Here is a 27,895-nt window from a genome sequence, read left to right as displayed (position 1 = left end):
TGGGTCAAACTTACACGCCTGGCCCTGCCTGATAGAGCAGCGGTTGAAGGCATCTCCACTTCCCTATTCCTGCCCCTAAATCGCTCCACTCTCATCAGAGAAGCATCCTTTGCTTTCACCTATGGTTCCAGCTCTGTTCCTCCCAGCATGACTCCCTCTCCTCGCAAATGTCCTCTCTACAGAAATGTCTCCCTGGTGCAGTCGGTCTACAGGAAGTGTAACACAGGTCACTTCCTGTTCCGTCAAACTGCTCCACATCTTTCGAACACTTGCCGCTTTCTGGAAAGATGCTTCTTGTTTAGTGACTTGGTCCTTCCCTTCCGCTCTGAGATCAGAATCTCCAGGAGCGCATGGCCTTCTCCTCCTCTGCTGTCCCTTACTGTTTTCCTGGGACACAAACCAGGGCTTGGCACGAAATGGTCCTTGAGAGTGTGTTTAGGGAATGAGAACATATTGGAGATCTAGGCAGCCAGGCCTGAGCCTGTGCCCTCGCATCCATTATGAGTCACTGTTGAGGACACTTAGTCACTGTCTGCTCCTGTACATCCTACTTAAATTCCCCATCAGCGAGATTTATCTCTGAGTTTAATCAAATGTAATTTATACTGCAGCCTCCTCAGTAAATAATTGATTTGCCCTCGCTGTTGTCTTCATCACACATACTTCTTTGTACTCTAAAGAAATGATTTAATCAGTCGATAGAATACACGGCCCTCTTGTTTAGAAGGCAGACAGAAGATAAAGCCTTGTTCGCACCAGAAACGTCCAGGACCAAAATAATCTCACTCACAAAAGGTACTCTGCAAACAAGTTGGCAGCAGAGATATCCGGCTGAATCCCGTGTTTTTCTAATAGAGATGACCCTGAACACCGAAGCCCGGCAGAAGAAAGGAACTGTTTGTGACAATGTAAACTCCTGTTCATTTGTGGTTTAATTAACCTCTGCCTGAGCTTCAGAGGAAGCTTTCAAAGGCCGAGTATGAATGCTGGACGCTGGAGAACTTCAAAAGGGGGATTCCATTGACCGGCATAGCCTTTGAGCTCAGACCCACTGGGCCTTGTGCCGGGTCACTTGCTGTCAGTCTGTCAGGCTTTGCCTGGCAGCCTGGCCAGACCCTCTCCCCATCCACATCCATCCATCCGGTGCCCTCTATCTCCTGAAGAATGCTATCGGGAAAGGTAAGCTTTACGTCTGTTTTCACACATTTGTCTATTTTGAGCCTGTATGTTTCTGGAACTGGAGAAGGGGAGGGGGAGCATAATGAAGCATCAGGCTGATAAGTGTGAAAGACTCCATGTGGGCCTTCTCAGGGGGCGAATGCGACTTTGTACCGCCTTTAGGAGTAATTCTCGGGATTGTATTTCTTTGTACTGCTTTAATTGGAAACATTGTAACTGTCCAATAATAGGGATTGGTTGAATAAATTATGATGCATCTATGGGAAGGGATATCGTGCAGCCAAGACTAAGCATGCTATAAACTATCTGTTACATATGAGGGGAAACAAACCATTCTTTGCCAGTTTAAAAAAAGAAAAAGCAGCGGGGCTAGAGTTGTGGCTCAGTGATAGGCTTGCCTGGCATGCCCGAGGCCCAGGATTCCATCCCCATAGTTACAACAGGAACATATGTTCTTACACATATTTATTTGAAAAATGGTGTTTATGTGTACATATACTTCAGGAAAATCTGGACAACCATGCGCTCAGTTGCAGTCTTAAATAGCATCAGGTGACATTAGGGGTGTCACCCCCTTTTATCCTCTCTTGCATTTTTTCACATTTTAAGTCCTACACATTTCATTTTATAATTAGAAACTTATTAAGGAGCATTTACTTTAAGGAATGGAAATTGCAAAAGTTAAAAGGAAATATCTGGCTTTTGGTGAGTGTATGTTTGCTTTGGGTTTGGCTTTTGTTATTTAGGTCTTTTTTTTTTTTTTCTGTGTTTGTTTGTTTTCTTTGCTTTGCTCTTTGAAAACAGTCTTCCCCTGTGTTCCGCCCCCAGGGCTTGGTTGGTGGCTGTTTGTGTCTATCTATGATCGCTTCCATTTGCCAAAAGGAGATGAGGTGTGAACTGTAGAGTGTACCCCACTGCATGCCCACTGCTGGTGGGGTGCAGCTCCGCCGCATGCCCACTGCCGGTGGGGTGCAGCTCTGCCGTGTGCCCACTGCTGGTAAGGTGCAGCTCCAATGCCTGCCTGCTGCCTGTGGCAGTGAGGTTACCTTGGGCGGATGCTGGTGTTCCAGCTCTTAGACTCTGGCTACTCAGAGTGCTCAGAAAGGTGCCTACGATCCACATTTGGTGATGAAGTATTGGCTCAGAGCTTTTCTGGACTTTGTAGATATCAGTATCAGTTTGTAGAATCTAAGTACCCTAGCCCCACCTCCATACTACCTCCAAGCTCTCCTCCCAAATTGTTGTGGAAGCTTTCTGGCTGGTTTCTCCTCAAGCCCTTCTCTATCTCTGAAAATTCCCTCAAATGCATTGATTTTTTTTTTTTTTTTTTTTTTTTTTTTTTTTTTTTTTTTTTTTTTTTTTTTTTTTTTTTTTTTTTTTTTTGTCCTGCCTTTGACTGTGCTCTTGGAAGTCTGCTGGAGGAAGTTTGTCAGGGAGGGCCCTAGGGTCCCGATGATAAACACTGATACGGTCACAAGGGTGCACATGTTCAGAGGAAGTAAGAAGCAGTTCTAACAATTCCACCAGGGGAGCCCTGAGTTGTCCTACAAAGATGCCACACTGTGAGACTTGAATTCTAGGCCTTTCTATTTGCCTCACCTCATCAGCCATTGGCAGCTACAGGGGGTTAGGTGTCAAACCAGCAGGGGTGCGTGTGCTTGGATGGAGGTGACTCTTTATGGTCCGGGGCAGTTCCCTGAGAGCAGCTTAACAGATCCTTCCAGAAAGATCATTGTCCCAGGTGAGTCGTGCTCAGGCCAGGAGCTTAGCCTGGGTGCCCAGGTCCTTGCAGTTCCTGACAGAGGAAGTGAAAATACGGGGGACGAAGAGTGACCAGCTACTGTGCTAGCTCTCTATACATAGAGGTGCATGTGTTTCTTACAGAGAGTCTGCCAGGATGGATTTTCACCTCATTTGCAGAGAGAAAGTAATTCTCCTCGCCAAAGAGTTGCCAAATGGCCAGGCCATCTGAGAGCCGAGTTCCTCCTAGATTGTGTTCTTTCCATTCCGTAGCCTGCCCCATCTCTTCCCACCATAGAGATGATTTTCCTGTTGAGTATGTGCACGTTTGTGTGTGTGTGTGTGTGTGTGTACGTGTGTGTATGTGTACTTCTGTGTATCTATTTATCTGTGTGTGTGCGTGTGTGTGAGTGTATGTGTGTTTCTTTGTATCTGTATGTATCTGTGCGTGTGTCTGTGTCTATATATTTGTGTATCTGTGTGTGTATCTCTCTGTGTGTATGTGTTTATGTGTACTTCTGTGTGTCTGTATGTATATGTGTGTATGCATGTGTATGTGTGTGTGTATCTGTGTGTGTGTGTGTTGCTCAGCATCATACTCACGCTTCTGTCTTTCCATCTGGCTCTGTGGTCTTCAGACAGTCTTTCACTCTTGGAGTCTTGATTTCCTCTTCTGTAGAAAGGGATTAAATACATATCTTGTTAGGTTGTTGAGAGGAATAAAGTCTGATGGTGGAGAGCGTAGATGTTGCTTCGTGCCCAGCCTGAGCCTGACATTAGGGCAGCACTCAGAACTTAGTGTTGCGTACCTATACTTAATGGCAAGCCACACTAATTTTTATCCTCTTTGTCTTGTGGTTACCAGGGAAAAGATACAAGCCCAGTGGGGTGTGTGTGTGTGTGTGTGTGTGTGTGTGTGTGTGTGTGTGATAGCAAACACTTTTATATATCATTGTCCACATTACAGGACATATTCTGTGCCCCAGCTTTCATGCAGTGATGTCAGAGGAACTGTGCAATCAAGAGTCATGACTGTGCTCAACAAAAGGCCCCCCCACCTTTTATCTCATTCTTTTTCTTCATACCTGAGGAAGTGAATGGCCATTTTTGTGTTTTTCCTGCCACCTTGTTACCTGACAAAATGCCTGAGCTACAGTTCCAGTAAATCCGGTTGACACATTTTGAGATTTCAGACACTTGTGACTAAAACCTAAACTTGGATTTGCAAGATTATAAACTGTTATGCGTAAGTGTCGAGTAGGGATGGTATTTGGAAACTCTGGGGAAGTAAGCTAAAGCAGTTTCCCTTGGTAAATCCTTTTTTCAAACAAATATTCATAAGCTCCCAGCATATGCTGGATACTATTGAGGAGAGCATGGCTGCCCGCAAGGGCCTTCTGGTCTACCTGATGGTGGAACGGGCATTGCCAGTCAGGCTTCTCACCAGATGCTTACACTGACCTAGCATGAGGATCTCTTCAGCTTTCTTCAGAGAAATATGGAAAAGGTATTTAAAGAGATGCTTCGAGACCAAGAACCTTAGTCCTTTTCCTCACAAAAATCTACATATGACTCCAAACAGTTGTATTAAGGATTAATTAGAATAAGAGAGTATGGCCAAAGAGAATTATCTATTGATTCTTATAGTTTCTCAATACCACCATGTTCTTTATATAACAGGCTTATAAAATTAAATTTTAAAAGACCTAGAATTAAGAAAAAATAGTAGTAATTTTTTTCAATTTTATTATTATGTTTTATTATTGTATGTGCCTATGTGTGGTGTGTGTAGTGGTAATCTGCATGTGGCTATGCCACAGCATACCTATCGTGGCCAGAGGATAACTTTTCTTTCACCTTTATGTGGGTTTTGGAGATCACATTTAGGTGGTCAGGTGAGCCATCTCCAATGCTCCAAGAGTCGTAAGGTTTTCTCGGGTAAATGTAAGGAGGAGTCTCAGAATAAAAGAACTGTTCCCGATGTGTGCCACTAAAGGCAATGGTTAGCATTTAAGTGCCTTTGGGGGCTCCAAATATAAGAGTAAGGCCTGCAAACTTAGTGACACACAGAAAGTGTCACATGGCTCCAGGTTTTCAGAAGCATCAGGCCAGGACATATTTTTAGAAAGTATGTGCATGAATCATAGTTGAATATTATTTTAGCTTTTTAATTGGTTTACCTTGTAGCAGTGATGACAGCAGCCAGGCTCATGCAACTCTATTTTAACATCCTCCATGTGTGTTGCCTCTTCTTCTGCCTGCTACCCAGCTGTTCATTACATGAAATCAGCCTGCTCTCCTGCGCAGCTAGCTTACAGAGTTATTTGTCCATTGCAAATCAACACCTGGAAAACTGCAATAAAGAAATCTAAGTAGAATGAGGTATCTCTGTTTGTGTGCCCTGAAATCCCCCCCAAAAGCCTGCTCTGTAATTTGGAAACCAGACAGCACAACTCTTCTGAGGGATGGAGAGCCTGATTCTGGACAAGCTAGGAGCAAACAACCCTTTGAAATGTTCTGATCATCTAGATGGATGGCCCGGGAGTCAGAGAGCAGTACAACAGGAGGGAGCATTGCTCAATGCTAATAATTCAGAAGGTGATCTTACTGTTGCCTCCAGGCTGGAACATTCTGTCCCTACTTGTACCCTTATTCCTATGAGCCGGAAAATTTCAAGGCAACTGGGACCACTAATCCCCAGACAGTGCAAATTTGCTATGGGAACTTTTGTTTACTGGTGCTTGCTGTGAACTAGATTACTGAAGAAGGATAGAGAAGGAGAAAGGCTGTAAATATTTATGGAAGGGTCACCATGTGTCAAGCAGAGTACTAAGAACATTACAATATGACAAATCTGTGGTTTTTCTCACAGTCCTAGAGAGAAATGAAGATAACCACACCCCTTTCAGATGAAGAATCGGGTGATGAGGAGTTAGTTAACTAATTATCCCAAATGCACACAGCAGGCATTATACTACAGATTAAATGCAATGCCTTCTTCCCACAGCAGGTCACCAGCGTGCCATTCACTAGCACTGGTAGAATGGTGTTACACAAGGGCCTTGCTTCCCTGTGCTTGAGTTCTCTTCCTGAGTAATAGTCCTTGCCTTGGATGGCAATGCAAAGGCAGTTTATGAAGCAGAGCACACATGTTTACTATCGTCTACCTATATACTTCTCCCTGATTCCAACCACTCTCTATGACTGAATTTGTGTGTCCTCCTGTTATTCATAAGGCAGATCTGGCATTCCCAATGACATGGCATTTAGAGGTGACATATTATCAGGTAGGTAGGTAGGTGAAGTAAGAGACAGGATCCCCAGGATAGAATGGGTGCCCATTTAAGAAAAGGGAGACCCAGAACATGCTGGTACTTACCCTTCTTTCCTCTCGTCCACCTACACACCCTGCCGTCTATGTGGCATGACTAGGTCTTAGGAACACAAAGTGTGATTGATAGTGACCATCTGTGAGCCTAGAAAGGCACCAATCCCCCACATCGTTGGGGTTTCCCAGCCCTGACCCATGAGAAATGAATTTCTGCTGCTTAAACCATAGCAGCTGTGCTGGGCCATTGATGCATTCTCAACTGTAAAGCATCTTCTCTAAGGGTTAAACATCTGGAGTGTGCTGGTTGACCTCCTTTAGACCGGGGAGTACTGTAACTAAGAAAAGAAACGAAGAGATGCTCACAGCTGCACTGATCACATTAGGAAAAAGAGGACTCGGGCTCTTGTGTAGGCTCGTGTGGCCACTCATTATAATTGGTGGCCATCCAGGAGATAAGGGAATAACAATCTTGGGCATGAAATGTCTTTTGTTTGGCCATTAACAGTCTTTAGCAATCAGCCTGGAGTAGGAGGCCCCTGTAGGCAATCTTCTGGTGTTTTAAAAAACACTGATCACCCGCCTCCCGGGAACCTAGCTCCTGGAGGGGTCTGTTTGTGTGGAAGTGTCTACAGGTTGACCCCCAGTCTCAGACCTCAGTACTGGCAGTGCCTTCTGCTCCAGAACAAGGGACTTCCAAGGGCATCTGTGAGCACTGTTCAATAATGGGGAATTGGCTCGGTGCCTGCAAAATCAGCCTGATTTAAATTCAGAAAAGAGTCACCTCCAGTCTAGGAGGTGAGCAGGTTATGATGAGGTACACTCATTCCCACCTAATGGCAGAAAGTAAAACCGTCATTAAAACAATTATGGGTGTGACATTTACTTTTATTCATTGGAGACTAAGTGAATCACATGGTTGAGTGAAGTAGGCTATACATGGAAGAGGTTTTTACTGACTCCTTGGAGACTTTCCTTCAATGTTCCTGACTCCTGGAACACACTGAGGAGCTGCTTTAGAATACAAGCACAAGTTAACCCATTCAGCTTTCAACAGAACTGAGGCCCTGTGTGGCTGTGCTGTACCAGTAGTCACACCAGGCACAGCTGGATCAACCCTTGTTTCCATGGAATCAAGCAAAGAAAAGAAAATGAAGAAAACAGAAGTTAGGGAAATGATATCAGTGCCAAGACAGATGCTGGGAACTGATAAAGTTAAAAAGATGTCCAAGTCTGTTAGAAAGGTGCTAGGCATGAGAATTTTGTGGTCAGCCTCTGCCTTGATGGAGTTCATGGACAAATGAGAGGAGAGGAGAGCTACTAAGCAGATTAGTGCAAATGAGATTAATCCACTGCAAAGAACGCGTAGGAACTCTGAAGACTATGCTCTTGCTTCATCTTAAAGGAGACTGTGGGATAACTCTCTGGATCAGAGGACTCAGGGCATGGGCATTACATGGAAATAAAGGATGAAGAAATGGGAATGCCTTCTGGGCCCAAAGACCCTTAGGCACAAAATTGAAGAACACAGTGTTTAGGCTTACGATTTTAGATGGTTCAGTCCATTGTTCTACCCTGTTGCTGTGGGTTTATGGTGACGTGATCCATCCTTGTCTGGCTTTAGAAACCTCTTTACTTCAGGTATCTGAGAACTAATCATTTCTTCAAGAGCTTTTTCCAAATGAAACAACTCGCTTCTACTGCAGGCTGTCTCCTGACAGTCTAACCCCCTCTCAAAAGCACCATCAACTGGGGACCAACCTTCAACACATGATCCTCTAAGAGCCAGGGGTAGACTGTGAGAGTTTATATCTTAACGACTTGATCTGTGTGAAAGCTCCAATCATTTGGAAAATAAAGGGTGATATGGTTCTAACTGGAGTAGTGAATTAATCCAGGATGCAGTTTGGGAGCCACTTGTAGGTGGTGTCAAGTGTTAGAGAGGTTAGCTTTAGTTAGGGAACAGGTGGTGGTAAGAAGGGAGAAGGAACCTCCCTCCCTCATTGCAAGACTTGATCTGAGGCTGCATTGTGAGTTAAGGAGACAAGTCGTGCCAAGGCAAAGACATGGTGAGGACGGAGGACTTGGAAGTACTTGACTGGCATGTAAGATGCAAAAATGAGGTTGTAAAAGAAAAGACAGCTGATGGCAAGTAGGAAAACAGCAATGGCATTATAAGGCACACAGTGTATGAGGAGGTGGCTATGTTGGGTATGATCTGTTTGGGGCAATGTGGGCCCTGACTTAGGGGGTGACATGTGCGTGTGGGGGGCACAATAAAGAAACTGCTGACATGACTGCTCCAAGATATGTTTAAGGGAGAGTTTTTATTATAAATAAGAGAGAGAATATATGCAAAGTCACCTGGGATTATTCAGAGCCGAGAGAATGGGGGAGGGCAATAAAGGGACTAGCAGAGGTGGGTGTTCCCTTGCCAATATAAAGAGAAAGAACGTTTATCTAGGAGGAAGGAAGCCTGAGGAGGTGAGAAGGGTTGCGACACTAGTGTAGACTTCAGAGTTTATGACGGATGCTTTTATGAGTAGGGATTGACGGAGCCTAGAGATCTTCATGGGCTTTGATATGCAACCACGGGCAGTTATGCCCCTTCTGTCAGATGTAAGGGAAATGGGTTCTTTTGGCCGATGGGAACCTGCTTCTGAAGAACGCTGGCTTTTATTTAACCACCAGAAATCCTCCAATAGTCCAGCTTGAGCTCATTTCTAGATATATGATATTCCCCGAGACCTACCAACGTGGAGGCACAACCACGGCCAAGGCCTCCAGGTGCTCTCCAAAAATGTCCATGCAGCCCACCCTATCTGCCAGAGGATGAAAGACAATAGCCTCTGGGCTCCCCACATCCCTCTGCAAAAGTCAGCAGAGAAGAGTTCTGGAAATACACACATCTTGTTAGCGTTGTCAGTTTGCTCTGACTCCCTGGGGACCTCTCAAGTTGCTATTTTTCAGGCAGAACTATCTGCAAGGAAACTGTGAGATGCAAATACTCCCCTGGGTACCCAGATGATACATTGGGGCACAGGAGCACTATGAGACATCTATTTATGTGGGGATTTATATTAAAGGCTTAAGATAAAGGAAGCAATAAAGAAAATGAGTGATTGCCAAGAGTGCATGTGTATCATTTGTGCAAAAGTAGTCCAGTTTTTGAGTTAGAGGTTCAAACTATTTTCCCCGTGGAAATGTATAAAATACCCTGAGCTGGGTGGGGGGATGGGGTGGGTCGAGTTCTATGGATTTAGGAAGAACTGAGTTTATTTTCTGATACTAGATGTATCGGCATAGGCATCGTAGACTCTCTGGGTTTCTTTTTCTTGTGTCTAAAGTTCAGCCACATTGGTCTGCTGTGATTGTAAGTGAAGTGCACAATGCTTATCTTGTAGTTCAAGCTCTTCGGTAAGACCCTAGATATTGATCATAAATACCATTGTCAATTATCTCCACTCAGAGATGCTTGGGAGACCGTCCTCTCTCAGAAATGTCCATCAGACGCAGCCAGACGGAAGCTCTGCAAAGGTGAAGGGATGCTGTGTAATCACTTATCTGAAGGTGGAGTGACGGAGAGCATGATGAACCCGAGTCTCTTTCTCTCCTGCAGGTTTCCAGGCAACAACGTAATCCTATGTAAACCCAGTATCTTCCTCCTTCAGAATTCAAATCAATGAGATACTGAAATTTCGGTTGTCAGATTACTTGGAGAATCTGGCTTCGGGTCCCTCCCAGAGCTTCTCCTACTTGTGGTGCTGTTAATTACTCTTGTTAATGAAACCAAGACAGGTCCATGAGAGAAGAAGAATTCACACCTCTCAGGTGGCCCTGTTCCTGTGAGCTTCCCGGCCTGCCTCCCATGCACACTCTCTATCTTCCAGGCATGCATGCCGAGTCAGATGAACCCAAGTCATATTTCAAACTTGAAGGGTTCCATTTTTTAATTTAATTTATTTTACATCCTGACAGCAGTTTCCCCTTCTTCCTCTCTTCTCATTCCCTCTCCTCCACCTCCCCTGTATCCCCCGTCATCCACTCCTCCTCTGTTTCTGTTCAGAAAGGGGCAGGCCTCCCGTGGGTATCTACAAAGCATAGCGTATCAAGCTGAGGTGAGACTAAGCACCTCAAGGAATCCATTTTAAAAATAGTATTACTAGTATACACGTTTTTTTTCCCCTCTCTTCACGTTTGGCTAAATGTTTAAAAAGTTATCATAAACTTCAAAATTCCCAAATTGGAAAAGTCTTATTTGAGGGACCCCAGTTTGAGAACCACAAGACATTTTAGGTTTTCTTCCCTGTTGTGAGGAGGTCCTTTTCTCATTTTTGAAGGTTGCTTTCACCCAGTCAGCTCTGTCTGCTGGGCCCCTGGGAGGGACCCTGGTGCACACTCTCCACGGGAGCCCTTTCGGATCTCATGACTTCCTTGTCTATGTGGCAGTTCTCTTTAACGTGGAACGACAGAACGGCTGGAAAGTCTGTTGATTTTTGTCAGTAGAGTGGTCAAAACCTTGTCGCCTAGCATACAGCACAAGGTCTTCGTGCTGTTTCTTGAAACCTCTATGAACACAGAGCAGGCACTCATGAACATCCTAGAACACAGTCAGATCAAAGCCAGGTTCTTGGCCCAAAGGCCACAGGAATGACCCCAATTTCTGGTAGTCCTGGTTTTCCTCCGAGTGCTCAGGAGTGGGATCTTCACTGTTCACTTTTCTCTCAACATCTTTGTTTTCCAAGCTTATTCCCAAAAGGCCCTTACACAGGGAAGGGCTTTTCTAGTCCCAAATACCAAACTCATCCTTATACTCCCTCACCATCGTATAGTTCCAATGGCCTAAGAACCACAAAGTCAGGTCTATCACAGCAATGTCTCAGTACCAATTGCTCTGTATCCATTACTTTCTTGTTTCTGAGATTAAAAGAAAAAGAGAAAAAAAAAAGGCCCGACAGATCTCTGACAAAGACCAGTGAGAAAGGGTTTGTCTTGGCTCACAGATGCAGGGGTATGCGGTCCACCAAAGCAGGGAAGACACAGCAGCATATAGGAAAGGCATGGCGACAGGAGGCTGAGCCTGGCTGTCCCAACTGCATCCACCTCAGGAAGCAGAGGGTGAGCACAAAATGGCACGAGGCTGCCAAGCCTCAAAGCCAGCCCTCTGGCGACCCAGTTCCTCTGGGGAGGTGCCACTTCCTAAAGATCCCACGGCTTTCACAAGTGGTGCCACCAGCTGAGAACCAACTGTGCGACCCTAAGACCCTTGGAGAGACATTTAGCATTCAGACTACTACAACAGCCAACAACAGCATCAAGTGTGGGCCATCTTTTTGAAGTAAAATCTGTTCTTAAATTAGAAATGATGAGTGTCGGTTCTGAGAACATCATAACAGCATTGGTTTGTGTGTGTCCTTCGCATGAATGGATTTTGTAGCATGTGAATGCTGCCAACACAGCTGGTGTTTGAAATAGGAGATGCTGCTGTTGACTCTGAGTGTTGCTGTGGTCTTCTCTGGCACAGTGCTCATTGCAAAGCCTCACTCAAAAGAGCAGGCAAAATATTAAAGGAGAGATTGCATGATGTGAAACTTATGGTGACGGAATGGACACAGGACACCCTGGGTTAATAGATGGTGAGCATTCTTGGACTTTGCTTAACAAGTCACCTCTGCTCTGCCCGTCGTGAACTGTGGCTTTACTCCTTGCTGTTAGTCTGAATGGGCTGGAATAAGATGCAGGGATGACCCCCACCCCCGTTACACCCTTTACACGTACTCTAGTGAGATCACACACTTACGACTCTGATATCTGTTATTTATTTTTTAACTAATAAAACTGAGACCTTGTTCAAGATGTGCTTATGAAAAATTACCCTTTTAATGGCGGAGCATTTAATGAGAAACTGGATTTTCTACTGCATAAGTGCCCTTCATACAAATTAGCTTGGCCCTGGGTCCTGATCTAAATTGGGCTCCCTACTTTCCTCTAAATGGCCTAATATTTTCTTATTAATCCCTGCCCTTTCCACCTGCCCTGGCTCTGCCTCCTCATCTAACTCTCTCCTCAGCAGCAGGCTGTGCCCTGACACATGTTTCTTCAGGCTCTTTGTATCTGACCAAGGGCGGGTTTTGGACATGACTAGTTTTCTGGAAACTGTTGATTCCATATTCAGCCTCACTCTGGGTCCCAACGGAGTGTTTTTCCGTGCTAGTGTGTTTATATTTAGGAACAATGGATTTGGGCCAGGTGAGTTCTAGTGCAAGGTAAAGTTGGGGATTCAAAGAGAAGTTGGATAGGTGAAAAAGCAATAAATCATAGTTGTTCAAAAGAACAAGCTTGAAGCACAGTGTGTGCCAACCCAAATCCAGGCTTTGACATGGGGCAAATGCATGCGGGTCCTTCTAAGTGGGTGTGGGTGGGTTCCATGGCCTCTCAGATCTTCCTTTCCAATGTGGGTCTGGTAAAGATGCTTGCCTTATTCAGCGGTAGTCAGGTGGGGTGTGTCACGTGCTTCTAGTCAGTACTTCCTGCTGTCACTGTGACAGTTGCACTTTGAGACAGTCTGAGTAGTGAAAGGAGTGTTAACTGGCTGTCTAGGGCAGTTTCATGTGTTGATTATGATATGAGATGGAGTTACAATCTTCCCAAGAAGTCTTAGACCAAGACATAGTCTGCCGTCATCAGACGTAGCATAGCAGACCAGGGAGTAAGCACGCATCTCATAGGCCAACTTGCTTACATACATGTCCAAAAAGGGATGCAGTGACAGATAGTCCCTACTCCAGCCTCTATGATCTCTCTCCATTGTACTCTAATGCTTAATTTTCATATGCCTTTTATATATTTTTATATTTATATTTTTTCCATATTTCGATGGTTTTACATTCCTGACTGTGTGTCTTTCCATCATTGACTTAACAGGACTGTTTCCCCAAAGCCATTGATAGAAATAGGAGTCCTAGAATTCCGTGATACGATGACTGTTAGGAGTGGGAAACCATGGGTTCAGATTTGTCCCTGTCGCCATCCCTGCGTGCAGACACGGTATCGCCAAGTCTGATCACAGAGGGGCAACTACTGTTTACAGAAAGATTACTCTGAAGATGAACACATGCGTCCCTTGTACCGTCTCCTTTAAATTGCTATTGGCACTCTGTGAGGTGGCGGCTATTTAACCATCCTTCTGTAGATGGCAAATGAAGCTTAGTTGATGTGCTGTAGCAACCTTTTTACATGCCTGCCATAATGCACTGTACATTCTTATTTGCAGTCATACACACACACACACACACAAATAACTTGAGTTTCTAGGGGCATAGATTGTTTCTTCATTTGTTGCTCACAAGTAATGGTATTTGTCACAGAGGCGATGATCAGTAATGGATGTATGAGTGAATGCAAGGGATGAAGGGCAGAGTTCATGATGAGAAGAGTATTACGCCGTGGTTAGCTATGGCTGGCTTCTCCAGAATGTTGTCCATCTCGTGCTATAAATGACGGGAAACGGTCCCATTTATCCCTAAAGTCCTCAGCTTAAGTTGGGTGGTGATGAGGGATGTTGTGAGAGAGAATAACCAGGAATTCGAGCCTCAGATCAGCATTAGAGGCCTGGGAGAACCTGAGTCCCGGGCACTGTAGGTCCAGAGTCCAGACCCTGACTAGGCAAAGTGTGGCAAGTGTTTAAATTGCTACGCTGGTCTCTAATTTATGACTATATGGACAAGCTACCAGATTTTATGTCTGTCTTCCTTTGCAATATGACAATGGTTTGGCTTTTGAAGAGTGGATATGAAGTTTATAACAAACATCTCTACATCACTTTCTTTATGTGGGCATGCTTGAACTCTTGGTTGATGTATAAAGCAAAATATGTTAATAATTAGAGAGCCTTTTGCAAGGTACAGGCTCTCGATGCCAAATACTGTGGCAGCCAATTTTCCCTGCATATCTGACTTACTAGAAGCAATAGCATAAACCCATTCTTATTATTGTTCAAGTCATTACTTGATGCAGAGAAATTATACTGGACTTTTACAAGAAGGCAGTTCCTGTGATCGGGTGTAAGGAGGATCTTGGATCCTGGCCAAAGCGTCACCCGGAGTTTTAAATATGGGAAACTCGGTGCTGGTGCTATTCCAACAGGACTTTTGGACATAAACTCTTAGTTGATGATGGCTATTGGTTCAGAATGGCTATCCTACATCAGAAGCAAATTAGATGTGTTACCCATATTATCTGATCTTGTTTATTGCTCCAATGGGGTGATTATTATTAAGGTTTCCTTTTAGGTCTAAAGGCTGAGACTCGGAGAATTATTTAAGTGGGTGGAGCCATAGTTTGCATCCAAAGATGATGATGATGATGATGATGATGATGATGATGATTATTATTATTATTATTATTATTATTATTTTGACTTTCCTAGCATGTAGGTGGAACCAGGAAGTAGATCTCAAAACGGTAAGTTTCTAAAGCCAGCAGAGCTCCAGCATCCTTGTTCCTGAATCTATTTTTCTTTGTTTTCAGGTCAGGATCGCAGCGAAGCTACTTTGATAAAGAGGTTTAAAGGTGAAGGGGTCCGGTACAAAGCCAAGCTGATTGGGATTGATGAAGTTTCCGCAGCCCGGGGAGACAAGTTATGTCAAGATTCCATGATGAAGCTCAAGGTGCCGTGCCAGCATTTCGTTATGATTAGCTCTGGTTTTACACAAGGGAGGGAAGAACCAATCAGCAGGACTGTGTCAGGCAGCCTCATTGCTTGAGGGATTGGCTCCAGCATGAATCACCATATTTCCTCTCTAGGAAGAAACTTCAGTGGCTTAGAAATACTGACCAGGCCCAATTTTATGGAGGTATTTAGTCAGACTTTGTTCATGCTGCTTAAGTGGATCATAGTTTCTTCTAGGTAAATGTCCTTGTAAAACCCCTGCAAAAATAAAACCACAAAATTATCAATACATTCTGTAGTTCCTCACCTATCTTGAATTTTTGCTACTTTATTTTTTTTTAATGTTTCCCTAGCTTGTCTTCTAGCAACAGATGTGGAGATGCAAAGCTGATTTTATTTATTCTTCTAATTGCTGAAAATCACCCCCAGATATTTCATAACAAAGGAAAGGCGGCCTGGCTGATGGGATATGCAGCTAGAGGCTACAAAGACAGCTTTGCTCGGGAAACCAGAAAAATAAGTTAGAAAAAACTTAAACCCAATAAGCAGTATATTCTTTCTTTCCAACCACCTTAAAAACATCTGAAAAAGAACTTGTTCCCCAGATTGACTCCACATTTACTTGTTCAACTTTTTAAAATGTGGTATAAGATATTAGAAAAGCATTGGATCTAACAAGAATCCTGTTTTATGCATCTAAGACATGCAAAATTTATTTTTCTCAATATAACTTCTAATTATAAAGTACTCTGAAAATACTGGAAAATATAAGGACTAAAACTCAAATCATCCAAAATCCTCCCAAAATAATGAGAGTTGACACTTTGTGTGTTTGGCCTTCAATTGTTTCAATTATATCACCAAACACATATAATAAAAATAGATTATATAGTTTCATAACCTGGTTTTGTTTTATCTCATCTAGTAATATATATAGTTAAGCTTTTTTATACATCTTCAAATAGTCTGTAAGGCACTGTCAGGTCAGTGGAATATTTTTAAGTCTAAGAAAAGGTGGAACGTGCCCACATTCTACCAGAATGCCCAAAAGTGTTTAAATGACAGAAATTCGTTTGTTGCTATCTGCATCACGTTTTCTTCTATGCTTAATAAGTCACAACTGTCATTTTTCATCCATGTTGTACAGTGCTTCTTGGTACTTTGGCATGTCTGGCAGATGTTGATTCCCAGTGGCTTGGCTTCAAATAACAGTATTTTAAAAACCTACTTAATTTTCTATGGTCTATATCCTTGTTTTTGCTATTTAAGATGTTATATAAACATACTTTTAAAAATCAATGTGTAGTTAAGGTATATTAGGAAAGTGTATTAAAAACAATGAAATCAGGATTTCACACTTTCACCTTGGAAGAGGTTAGTGGTTTTTTTTTTTTTCAGATAATGAAGCCATGTTATGAGATTTCAGGGTAGCTCAATAATGAGCCCTCTCTCTCTTCTAAATTCCAACCCGAATGATGAATAGAGAGGCAGTCAGGCAAGAAGATTCCCACGGCCTGCTTTGTGACTGATGAATGGTGGCCTAGAGGATGTGACTGGGAACCAGGGCCCCAGGCAGACCCTAGAACAACATAGGCTATGACGTTTGGCTTGTAGGGGAAGTCTCTGTTCTCGCCACTATTGACCCCACAACCCAAGTCGAGTTCAGACTCTGCTCCAGAGCCACTCCCAGCATCCCAATAGAACTATGATGTAAAGGCCCAGAGCTTGATTGTTCCTGGTTTAACTGAAGCCTAAGAAATCCGCTCTGGACAATGCCACTCCTTAATCCTCCATGTGCACAATCCTGGCTGTCACCCAGAGCATCCTATCTGTGGAGGAGAGAGGAGTTCTACATCCCCTTTCTCCAGCATCCAGAAGAAGCTGGTCATCAGGTACCAGTTACTGAGAGCATTATTGGCCAGCTACCTTATAGAAGCACTTGGGGTTTAAATGGGTGTAAAGCAGCAGTTTGCTCTACTCCTGGGAGTTTATCCTTGGGATTAACACTAGGTCATGCTAGCAGGAACAGATCTAGCTATGGGTGCCTGTGTGTGTGTGTGTGTGTGTGTGTGTGTGTGTGTGTGTGTGTGTGTGTGCATGCGTGTGTGGGTGTGTATCTCTGTGTGTATGTATGTGTGTTACCTGTAGTGAACCATTCCATCTGTCATCCCTTATAATCATGAGGTCCCAAGGCCCAGGGAGTTTGTCCTGCTATAACACACTCCTGCCAAATGCACCGAACACGTTGAGAGGTCCTTCGTTTCCAGACGATTGTGTTTCATTATTTGCAACTTGCTGAGAAGAATGTTGACATTTCAGCTCCCAGTGGTTTTTCTGTAAGAAGCACAGAAACATAAATGATCGATTCTACATTTGGCCACCTGCCCAGGAAAGAGACAGAGAAGTACAAAATTCCTTTTAGCCTTGAAAAAAGGCCCACTTGCACCTATTAGACCGTATGAGAACTGGGAGAAAAGAAAGAAAAGATTGCCTTTGTTAGACTGAAGCTGGTGCATCACCCGTTAGAGAATTTCCTCCTGCATTGCAGAGGTTCTGGGCAGTGTGTGAATATGAGGGGCCCACCATCTACGCACTGCCAGACCATTGCTGCATTTCAGCTTAGAGTCAGCGAGGCCCCTTTACATACATAGCTAGAGATTGGGTCCTCTGTTTTGTAACTCTAAAATGCAGGTTCAGAGAAGTTAAAGCATTTCTTCCACAGTCTGTCCTAGAACTCAGAACTAGACCTTCAGAAGCCTCGTGGTTAACATGTAATAGTTTAGCCCTTGGTTGTATTATATTCTGTTTGGGGGATAATTTGTCTTTTATTTTTCACCTTGATTTCATTCTTCTACCTCTGAGGTACTCCCTGGTAGCCATACGTCTCTGGCTTTTAAAGAAGTTAACTTTCAGAATCCTTGGGTAGAAGAGTAATGATTGAAACGATGGGGCCATGAGTCCCAAAGGTAGAGCCTGGAAAGCCAAGAACAGAACCATAAGTGTATGAGAAACAGAACTTATATTTGGGGAAATAGAGCTAGTGTGAAGTCCTTTGTTCAGAATAGGAGTATAATCAAGTATTGTAAGGTGGAGAAGATTTCCAGTAGCCTAAGTAAAGATAATCACACAATTTCATAAGCAAGGCCCCTCCTTGTACCTCTGGCTATACTGAAAGGTCTTCTCCACCCTCAGTTATTCCCCAAGTGAATTCTGGGAGTGTAGTATGCTGAGAACAGCCCAAAGCACTGTAACCTCCTAGAGCTGTGAAGTCAATATTATTTTAGATTTGCCTATGCCCGAAGCCAAGTGCCACTATTGCTGGGAGCTGAGCCTAATCTTAAACAATGATGCAGGAATGGAGACTTTGAGATTCTTAGCGATAGGTGACTAGCAGCCCATGTGGAAATCTGTGAAATGACTTTAAAAACTAATTTAAAAAGTCTTAACTTTAAAAAGTAAATGGGTTTACTCATTACTTGAGTCCCATGAACCCTGGTGTGGGTAGTACAGACTCATTTAATGGGCATCTGATGAGCACCTGCTGCCCCACCAGTAGGGACAGGAAGTTGTCCTAAGTTCTAGGGCTAGACAGAGAATGTCTACCTTCCATGAGGTTTACCTTCTTGTGGGTTCATGTATGTAGCTTCAGTTTATAAACTATCTGGGCAGGAGGAGATAATGATTGTACTTAGTATGTGTTTTACCCCCAAAGTACAAGAATGACAAGGGAAAGATAATGGAGACTATAATTTATTTGAGGAACAATTACTGGTGTCAGGCATAAATTATTATAATCACGTTTTGCCAAGAAAGGTGGGGCGTGGTTGAAGGGGATAAGGTGGTGTCTTGCCTACCTTTGCTTCATTCCAATGTCTAGAATTTATTCATACAAAGATATTTCCTGAAGTATAAAAACATAATTTTGAGACTGTGCTGAGTAACTTAACTTCATGTAAAATATTAAATCCATATTCACTATAAAAGCCCAACACGGCTGTTACTATGAGTTTCCTATTGTTTCCATCTCCAATAGTCCATCCTAACTCTGAGCCATGTATTGCAGCACAAAGTAGACATTCCCTATATTGGATTGCTAGGTACATCTTACTCCATGATAAACCAGCCAAGACCACTATTACCCCAAAACATAAATCAGATGTGAGAATAAGATGGAGCGACCCATGTAAGGGCCCAAGGAAGGGTTTGTGTGATTGGTGGTTCCTGGCTGATGCTGTCTGACATGCCTCTGGACCAGAGGGAATTTTCAAGTGGAAATACTAAAGTAAAAACCATGTTCTTCCTTTCCACAGGGTGTTGTTGCTGGCGCTCGCTCCAAAGGAGAACACAAACAGAAAATCTTTTTAACCATCTCCTTTGGAGGCATCAAAATCTTTGATGAGAAGACGGGGGTAAGTGAAAGAGTCACACGGCGATATGACATTGAGTCCATTGACAGATGAGCCGCTTACAAGCCTCGTCTGTCTGGGCAGGAATATCAAACAAGCATAAACACACATAAAGCCGCTGACAAACCTGATCACCTATGATCGTCCGTCAAAAGGTTCTCTAACCGGGAACAGTGAAGACTAGCAAGTTTATTGAACCCACCCAAGAAAGGGCTTTGTGTTATCATCCAACTCACAACTGCACCAGACTCCCAGGCTCATCCCTGGAGCTCACACACCACTGTTCGTCTTGGTCATTGAGGGTGAGGAACAACAGATAAGCTTTCTGTGACCTCATGCCTGAGAAAGCCAGAATGGTTTTATTTTTTTTTCTCGTTTTATTCATTCAGTGTTTCACAGCTCAGGAAGCATCTCCATATGCATCACCTCCTTTGAACTTTGCAAAGATAACGCACCAGGCAATTTATAAGCAATACTCCAACCAGCCATATGATTTGACCTCGATCATGTTGTATTATTATTGTCTCTTGCTTGTTCCGACTAGCAACGCAAGGCTGGAAAGATGATAATTTAGGCGTTAAAATGTGTTTTCTTAAAGAAAAATACTGTAGTGAAGTTACTTCTAAATAAAGAGAAGTAGAAGGGATCTAGGTCATAAACGTAGTCACAGCCACCAGAGGGTGGGAGTGGCCCAGTTAGCCAATGCATAAACAAAATGTGGTTGCCTCTCTAGTGGGATGCTCAGGAGCCTACATGTGCCAGGAGAATCTGCAAGTGCCACAATCTGGGTGGCCTTGAAGAAAACACGCTGAATGGAATAAGCTAGACACAAAATGAAAAAGTGCTGAGTGATTCCACGTGTGTGAGGAATCTAGAATATTCAAAATCCTGGAGTCCTGGATGTGCTGATGACTGCCAGGCTTAGGGAGAATGAAGATGGGAAGTGTTTTGTAAGAGCATGGGGCTTGGTTCGAAAGTAATCTAGAGAGCAAAGTGATAGTGATTTGGGGGGAGAAAAAACGTGAATGAGAGGTAGAGAGATGGCTCAGCAGACAAGAGTACATACTGCTCTTGCAGGGACCGAAGTTCAGGTCCCAGCACCCATGTGCTAAGGGGGGGGAGGGGGTGCCTGTAACTTCCTCTCACAGGGATCTGGCACCCTCTTCTGGCCTCCATAAGCACTGCACACATAAGAATATACTTGCATTGCACGCGCATACATGTAAATAAATATAAAACTTTAAAAAAGTATGAATGTATTTAATGGCACTGGACCATATACTTTTAAAGAGTTTGTGTAAATTTTGTAATATATATTTTAACGCAATAAAAATAACTAGTAATAAAAGCATGCACTTATCCAGTGCCTCCTACATTTTATGTGCTTTTTCAGTTTCATTGTGATGAACATACAGTAATTCAGACTGCTCTTTTCAGATACTGTAGTAAAGCAATGGAGACAAGCTAACTTTATACAGAAGAGAGGCTTATTAGTATTGAAGCTTAAAGTCAGACCTATGGCATTAGCTTGGCTGTGGGGAAGGCCCTCTAGTGTAGAGTGTCCTGGCAGTGTGAGGATGCATGAGAGTCAGAGATCATACCTGGAAACAGGAAGGCAACAGGACTCTGGCATCCCACAGCTCCTTCTGAGGGCATAGCCACAGTCAAAGAAAGGACTATTTACGAGTCTCTACCCCGTAAAGATTCGCACCGTTTCTGACATTGCCATCCTAAAGACTAACCCTTGACACCTGGACCTTGGAGAACACAAGGGTGCAAACCATAGCCAAACCCAAGCACTACTTCATCCGGTGTGTATCCTGTCCCAGGCATCCTCAACCTTTTCTAAGTTCCAGGTTATAGAGCCATCCTAACTATCCAAGAACTGGGTGACGTCATCATCCCTGTTTTACCACTGAATATGTCAAGAACAGAACACTGGGCACAACCCTCAGAAAATGAGGGGTGGCTGGGACCGATTAGAGCTCCTGTATTTTGGCAAACGTCTGCTTGGCTGGGGTGCCTGTCACCTTTTAGGCTTACTGGCTGTCCTAACTTCGCCTGCTTGCTTGTTTGTTTCTGTTTTTGTTTGCTTTTTGAATTAGTTAGCAAGATATGTCTTCTACAGTTGGGAGACGCTCCAGAAAAAGCAAACAAAGAAAACTTGACAAGTCATAGAAAGGAAGCAGGACACACCACATAGGGCCACATGGGGAAGACACGAGGGCAGCCAAAGACCAGAAGGTAGCAGTGGACGGGCCTCTTCGGCCTCAGACTATGGTCTTGACAGGAATTCTGTCAGGAAATGCAGTGCAGGGCAAGGGGACAGTTTGGAGCTGCCTATTGTGAATCATTTCCTCTCGCTCTAAGCCGTAGCTTGGTGGCTCTGGAGTGGTCAAAGTAGCGCCCATTTTCTTCAGTGGAATAAGAATTGGGGAAAATGCTTGGCTCTGGACTGAAGTGTTCATCTAAACTGTTCTATTACCAATGAAAGTTCAGGAGTCAAATATTGGGCTGAAAACCTGATAGATCAAGAAAGCAATGGAGGAAGGATCAGCTGACCCTCTCCACACATTTTAGCTTGAAAACCCTGGGAATCTCTCTGAGCCCCACCCTGTTCCTTCCTGTGTTCTTTCCATCCTCTATTGGGTCCTCCAAAATCACTATGGCTAATTGCAACCAGCTTGTGGTTGACTATGCCTCCTAGTTCAAGGTTAACTTTATTATCAGTCCGAGAGTGTCACAGTGTGATCGAATATCCCACAACACTGGATTGGTCAGTTTGTCCGACAGTCAACAGCATAGTCCATGCTGGTCTTTACTGTTTCTAAGAATTGCTAGTCCTGCTAAGGGCAATGCTTCCCCAGCCAGAAAGGCTTTTGACTATCTCAAAACAGCATGATTTATGGAAAACTTGAAAGTATTTACACGGTAGTGTTCAGGAGGCACAGTATAGATTTAACCTCAGGTTGCCCTGAATAGAAAATCAATACAATTAACCTCTATATTATTGGAAAAGATGGGGCTGTCCGCTGACGCCTTTGTAGAAGGGAGTTTAGGTGACGCCACAGGAGTCAGTAGAAAACAGACTGGAATTCAGCGGGACTAAGAGCCCAGTGTGAGCCTTCACTGCCTTCCTCAAACTGTGGCTTCAGAACTTGAGAGTTTATGTTTTTCTCAGAAAGATTATCCTTTTGGGTATCTGTGATCATCCTGGAATCTTATTTTAAAAACAATTGAAAAGATATTGGCAAATCAGTGTCTATCCTGGTGGTCAAGACCAGGTACCAGGGCTGGGGGACTGGGAACTATGCTGACCAAGTCTTTTCAGCATACACTTGGCTTCTGGGATCCTGTAGTCCAGAAGTGGAGAACTTCAGGTATGCACAAATTTCAAGAACACTTCTATCCTTCGGCACTCTAGGGGAGCCAAATAATCAGGGAAGCATCAGAGATACCTATGCAGTGGTTTAGATGCCCCAATAGTATGATGTCATCTCTAATTCCTTCCAATTTCCAGCTCTGTCTGCTACCATAACTACCAGCGTGTTCAAAGAGACAGAGGCAGAAGCAGGAGCTTGGGGTGTCTGGTATTTTTTCCTTGGTTGGGGACCATATTTGGGGCTTTGCTACTACTCCTCCCCTATGCCATGTCGCTCCATCAAATAGACTCTACCCAGGTAGCTGTCTGATACCTTAGATGTTTACCAAGGAAGAGGGGTGGTTTACAGTCATAGCTTTTATATATCTCCTCTAGCACCAAACTGTAAAGCAGCATTTGTTTTTATTCTTTGTATAAGAAAGCAGTAAAATAATTTCATGAGCCCCAAAGCAATTGACTTGGTGGGGGAAAAAAGTCCTATCATTGGTAGAAAATCAGAAAAAGAGACAGAGCTATATGTTTGCTCTCCAGCTTAGCCTGTGGCAGTTCTGTGTGGTTACCACTGGGCTTCCGGTGCATCCATCTTCTGTAGATTTCCCATATTAATACACCATAATGTAAGTCCTGGAAAATGGTAAAAGAATTGCAGTTTTATCATTGTTTATTATTGTTGTTATTATTATTATTATATTTACTGATTTATTTTTGTGTGTTTTGCCTGCATGTGTGTCTGGGCACCACATACCTACAAAGGTCAGACAGCAGATCTCCTGAAACTGCAGTTCCCGATGGTTGGAAACCACTGTGTGGGTGCTGGGACTCGAACCCAGGTCCTCTACAAGGACAACGTGTCCCCTTAATTGTCAACCCTGCTCGGCAGACCAGGGTTGCATTTGTTTAAATCTGATGTGCAAATGATAGAACTCCAAAAAGCTGTCCAACCAAAGCAGTCAACTTGTCCTGCGTGACCTTAAGAATGAAAATCGGGCTCCTGGCTGGAAGTTTCTAAAAGGCAATTTTAGTATATCGATAAGAAGGAGCCTTTCTTGGCAGGCTGAACTCCTCAATAGTGAAACAGAATGAGCGATTTCGCCATCATTGGGGGCAATAAGACTCCACCTGGTGATAGAATATTGTGAAGGAGTCAGATAAGGCAAGAAATATAGAGCCAAGTCATGTCTGTTAATTTTAAGTTGAATTTTAAGGTTCTGCTTCCCCTGAAAGTAAGAAACATTGGCGTTTTCTGCTCGAAACCTTCCCTGGGAGACTGCGCAGCCTGTGCCGAACCTCTACCCTGGGCTGCAAGGGACTGGTAGTGCAGTGCATGCTGGGATCTTCACGTTGAGGAAATGGAAAGCTAGACTTTGTCATTTAGAATGACAAATCACAGTTGTTGGGTTATTTTTTTCCTCTGAATATTTTTGCCCACGTTTGACTGCACTTCTTTTTAAGCTGAGAAGAGAAACATTTGCTGAAAAACATGACAATAGCTAGAATTTTCAAAACCTAAAATTGTCAAAAATGTTTTGATCCCAATTAAAAAGACCCTTTGCAGCAATTTACACCCTGTCTTGAATCTCAAAGAACTCCTGATCCCTTCCGTGAATAAATTTTGTACTGTTATTATCATGTCGAGGGGGGGGATAAATTATTGTTGTAAGCTGTTCATATTCACGCACCTAAGACATAGCTAATCTATCAGAGGGATCAGTGAGAAGGCAGGGATGCCATCCATTGCCTTTCTGTTATTAGCTCTAGGAACGGGAGCCCATCTAGAGCTGGAAGGAGTTGTTGAGCAATATGTCCATCATTCTCAGGACAGTCTGGGGGCCACTCAGGAGGCTGTCCGTCTCCTTTCAGAGGAAGAAACTGAACTCATAAGAATGTCCCTGGCCAAGTGTGTGGACCCTGAGTGCTCCTCCATCCCTGAGACCATCACTGACTCTTTCTCTCTGCTTCAGATTTTATTCTCCAGAATCATTATAACTTATGCCATAAAAACCATAAGTAATCTAAGACCCAAAAGATGAGTCTGTCTCTTAGGATGGAGCTTAGTAGTCCACATGAGCTTGTCACGATGTTGGGACATCCTCGTGCCAATCACATACGGATTTTACTCTGAATGAATCGACAGTTATTCAAATGCTACCCTCCATCTCATTCTGTGCAGTAGTTGCTGTTATTATTGCCATTCTGCAAGTGGACCATTTTAGAGCCAATAGTCTCAGCCGCACAGCTAATAAGTAACAAAATTAGGATGCACTATCACGTAGCCTGGTGTAGAAACCCTAATACAACTAACAATAGCATGCCTAATTTTATAGGTGATTTCTTTTAATATATAAGAGATCAAATTCACATGACCTCTGTCTGATTGTCACCATCATTTTCCTTCTGGTGTGTCCCGAATGGAGATGAAAGCCGCGGAGATAAAGCTGCGTGGCCTTCCCCACGGTATGTTGTGGGCAGACAGAAGGTTGACAGTCTGACTCTCAGGTGATTAGCCAGTAGCCTCTTGGAAGCCTGTCTGTGCCATGTGTGGCTCTGGTTCCTAGGGATTTAAAGATGAATAAGACGTGGCCCTCGCCCCTAAGGCGTTCAGAGCATAGTGCAAAGGCAGCCTCACAAAGTGAACTGACAGCTGTCAAGGTGCAGACATGAACAAAAAGTTGTCCGTGCTCAGGGACTAAAGCCCAGCTTTGCCTAGAATATTCCCGACAGTCCTCGCGGGAAAAGACACACCACTGATTTGGCAGCGAGGGGGCTGATTGAAAAGATGACGTGGAGGCGGCAGGGAAGAGAGAATAGCATCTGTAAGTACACACCTTTCTCAAAGCAGAGGTATGTGTGTTCCTTCTCTATTTCCTGCAGGGTGCGTTTATTGGCTGCCTCTATACGCACACAGATAAATAAGGCTCTATCGTCCTGTTCATCTCTGTTGTCTGTGTGGTTCATGGTGACTCTCACTAAGCAGGTTCAGGTAATATTTATTGCCGCAGAAGCAAAGTGACAGGGTGATTAAAAACCACAAATGCACACGGAATAAGTAGAGCATAGCAAGGGAGAGGCGGAGAGCGGCCGAGGACTAAACCCTCATGATAGATGGGTAGCGGCGGTTTAAACGCCATGGCTGCACTTGAGTTTCAGGGCTGACTGAGGAACTTCCTCTGAGTAAACAAAGCATCGCCTTAGTTGTGCTTCATCAAAAATGGGGCCTTTTCCAGTCAGTTCAGACGGAGCTTTTTGAGCATGCTCAGGAAGAGCAGCAGAGGTCAAGGGTGAAGGCTGGTCTCAGGGAGAGAGACTGTAAGGAAGGTGAAGGGCTGGGGAGCGGGACACCAAAGCCCTCAGAGACAGTGCTATCCCCTCCTCCCATAAGATTCTACCGAGACGGATGTTGATAGCTGCACTCTAAACGCGAAGGTATGGCTCGTGGCGACTAAATCCAGTCTCTTGCCACCCTAACGGTTCTTGCAGTTTGCAGACTACCCCAAAGCTACCATTTACAGCCAAAGTGGGTTTCAGAGTCGGCTTGAACAACACGTAAACTATTTTCTTTCTTTTAGCCCCGAGTTTTTCCAACAGACTCAGCTTGTCTCCCTGTGCATGGCTCCTTTTGCAGTCACAGTTCTTGGGGGTGGGGGAGGTAATACAGAAACTGAATTGTTAGGGACTAACTGCTAAACGTCCTTATGGTACTCAGGACAGATGTACACAAAAGAAGATATTTTCCTGTGTGATACGGCTTTCAAATGTCTTGCCAGACATTCATGTAGATGAGAAACCTGTCTGTAGTGACTTGAATCTCAAACCTAGTTCAGTTTTACATACCAGCTCGGAATCTTTATGCCGTGTTCATGATAAGGGAGTGTTCCAGATCTGAAGTGGCAGAAAAACGCGTGCTTTGTTTTGTCGCGACCTCAGCAAGACTGTCCATGATTTCAGAAAGCCATTTGTTGCCCTTGTTCGTCAGGGTTGCGTCACTCATCCCTGTGCTGCCCATCCTTCGTGTCACTGTCCCCACCCTAGCCATTCCTTAGATGGCTCTTGCTGTCATTGTGCCGCCGTTGCTAACAGCCCTTCAAAGGAGGGTCAGTGTTCTGAGTTCTGTGTTCTCTTGCACCCAAGTTTATCGCCAAGAGCAGAGTATATACATCGTGACTGTGTTATCATACTCTTCGATTGCAGTTGTAACTAGGTGCTTATACATAGAAATTCACATTATTTTATGGGCCGGGGATAGAGCTCAATGCTAGAGTGCTTGCCTAGCATGCAGGAAGCCCTAGATTCAACTATTGACACCACAAGAAAAGAACTTCATATTATTTTAAAATCAGAAAATATGTATTATAATTTCCTTTATGTTATAAGTATGATATTAAAATATATGTTATTTTTAAGGAAGAGAATTGGGGGCTAAGAAAGGTTGATTAAAGCATACCTTGACCCTTTTAACTGGTACATGCGTTTGTTCTTTCATTCCACAACTGTGGAAATGAACCAGCCCACAAACGAAATCTAGAGGCTAGACACTCAGATATACGAATAACTGAAAACCTGAAGAATTGTGAAGATAAAGGGAGAAAGTGATACGATTAACATCAAAGGTCGGAACAAATGGGCTTTTTCATTTGATAAAAGAGACATAGAAAGATCTAAAGAGATGTAGCTGAGACTTAAAGGAATTAAAGCCATCCTGGAATTAAAGTGAGAGAAACCCAGATACACAGTCTTCACTCCAGTCTTTGAAGTGGGAAGGCCGTGAATGGGGGAGGGGGATAAACATGAGGAGAGGCAGGCCTGGGTTCACAGTCCTCACCAGTAAAGTGCGGTCAGCACCTGCCTAACTCCAGCAACGTGATGTCATGGAGGAACGTGATCCCTAGATCCACAATACCTTGGTTCTCTACCCGAGTAGCTGTGTGGATAGCAAGCAATGTTTCAAGATTAGCATTTTAAGTTGTACAAATCAAATATATTTTGTTTGTACAACATGATGTTTTGAAAAGACTTGTATCGTGTAACACGCTAAGAACAAAGACATACTGTCTGAAGTTTTCAAGCCTACAGACATCGATTATGCCTTATTGAAGGAGCGAGAGAACACATTCTCTACCCTCTACTGTGGGTCAGTATTTGAGCCTGAAGAAACAATGGCCTGACAATAGCCAACTGGCAGAAAGACAAGC

At 43.7% G+C, this 27,895-nt stretch overlaps 1 protein-coding gene across 5 annotated transcripts in view; it reads left to right on the top strand.

Annotated features, from left to right (window-relative positions):
* Nucleotides 1-27,895, top strand: part of Dab1 (DAB adaptor protein 1) — a 1,044,113-nt gene that overhangs the window by 904,230 nt on the left and 111,988 nt on the right. For all 5 annotated transcript variants that reach the window (XM_050136299.1, XM_050136297.1, XM_050136296.1 and 2 more), the window contains 2 exons: nucleotides 14,777-14,916; nucleotides 19,229-19,327. In XM_050136299.1, coding sequence (XP_049992256.1) covers nucleotides 14,777-14,916; nucleotides 19,229-19,327 — 239 coding nt within the window. The remainder of the gene's footprint in view (nucleotides 1-14,776; nucleotides 14,917-19,228; nucleotides 19,328-27,895) is intronic.

This window comes from Alexandromys fortis, unplaced genomic scaffold (genome assembly GCF_014885135.2).
Source record: "Alexandromys fortis isolate MF-2015 unplaced genomic scaffold, M_Fortis_MF-2015_v1.1 scaffold_13, whole genome shotgun sequence".
In the NCBI taxonomy this organism is placed as follows: Eukaryota; Metazoa; Chordata; class Mammalia; order Rodentia; family Cricetidae; genus Alexandromys; species Alexandromys fortis.
The sequence above is the reverse complement of the archived record's forward strand: the minus strand, read 5'-3'. Positions and strand labels throughout refer to the sequence as shown.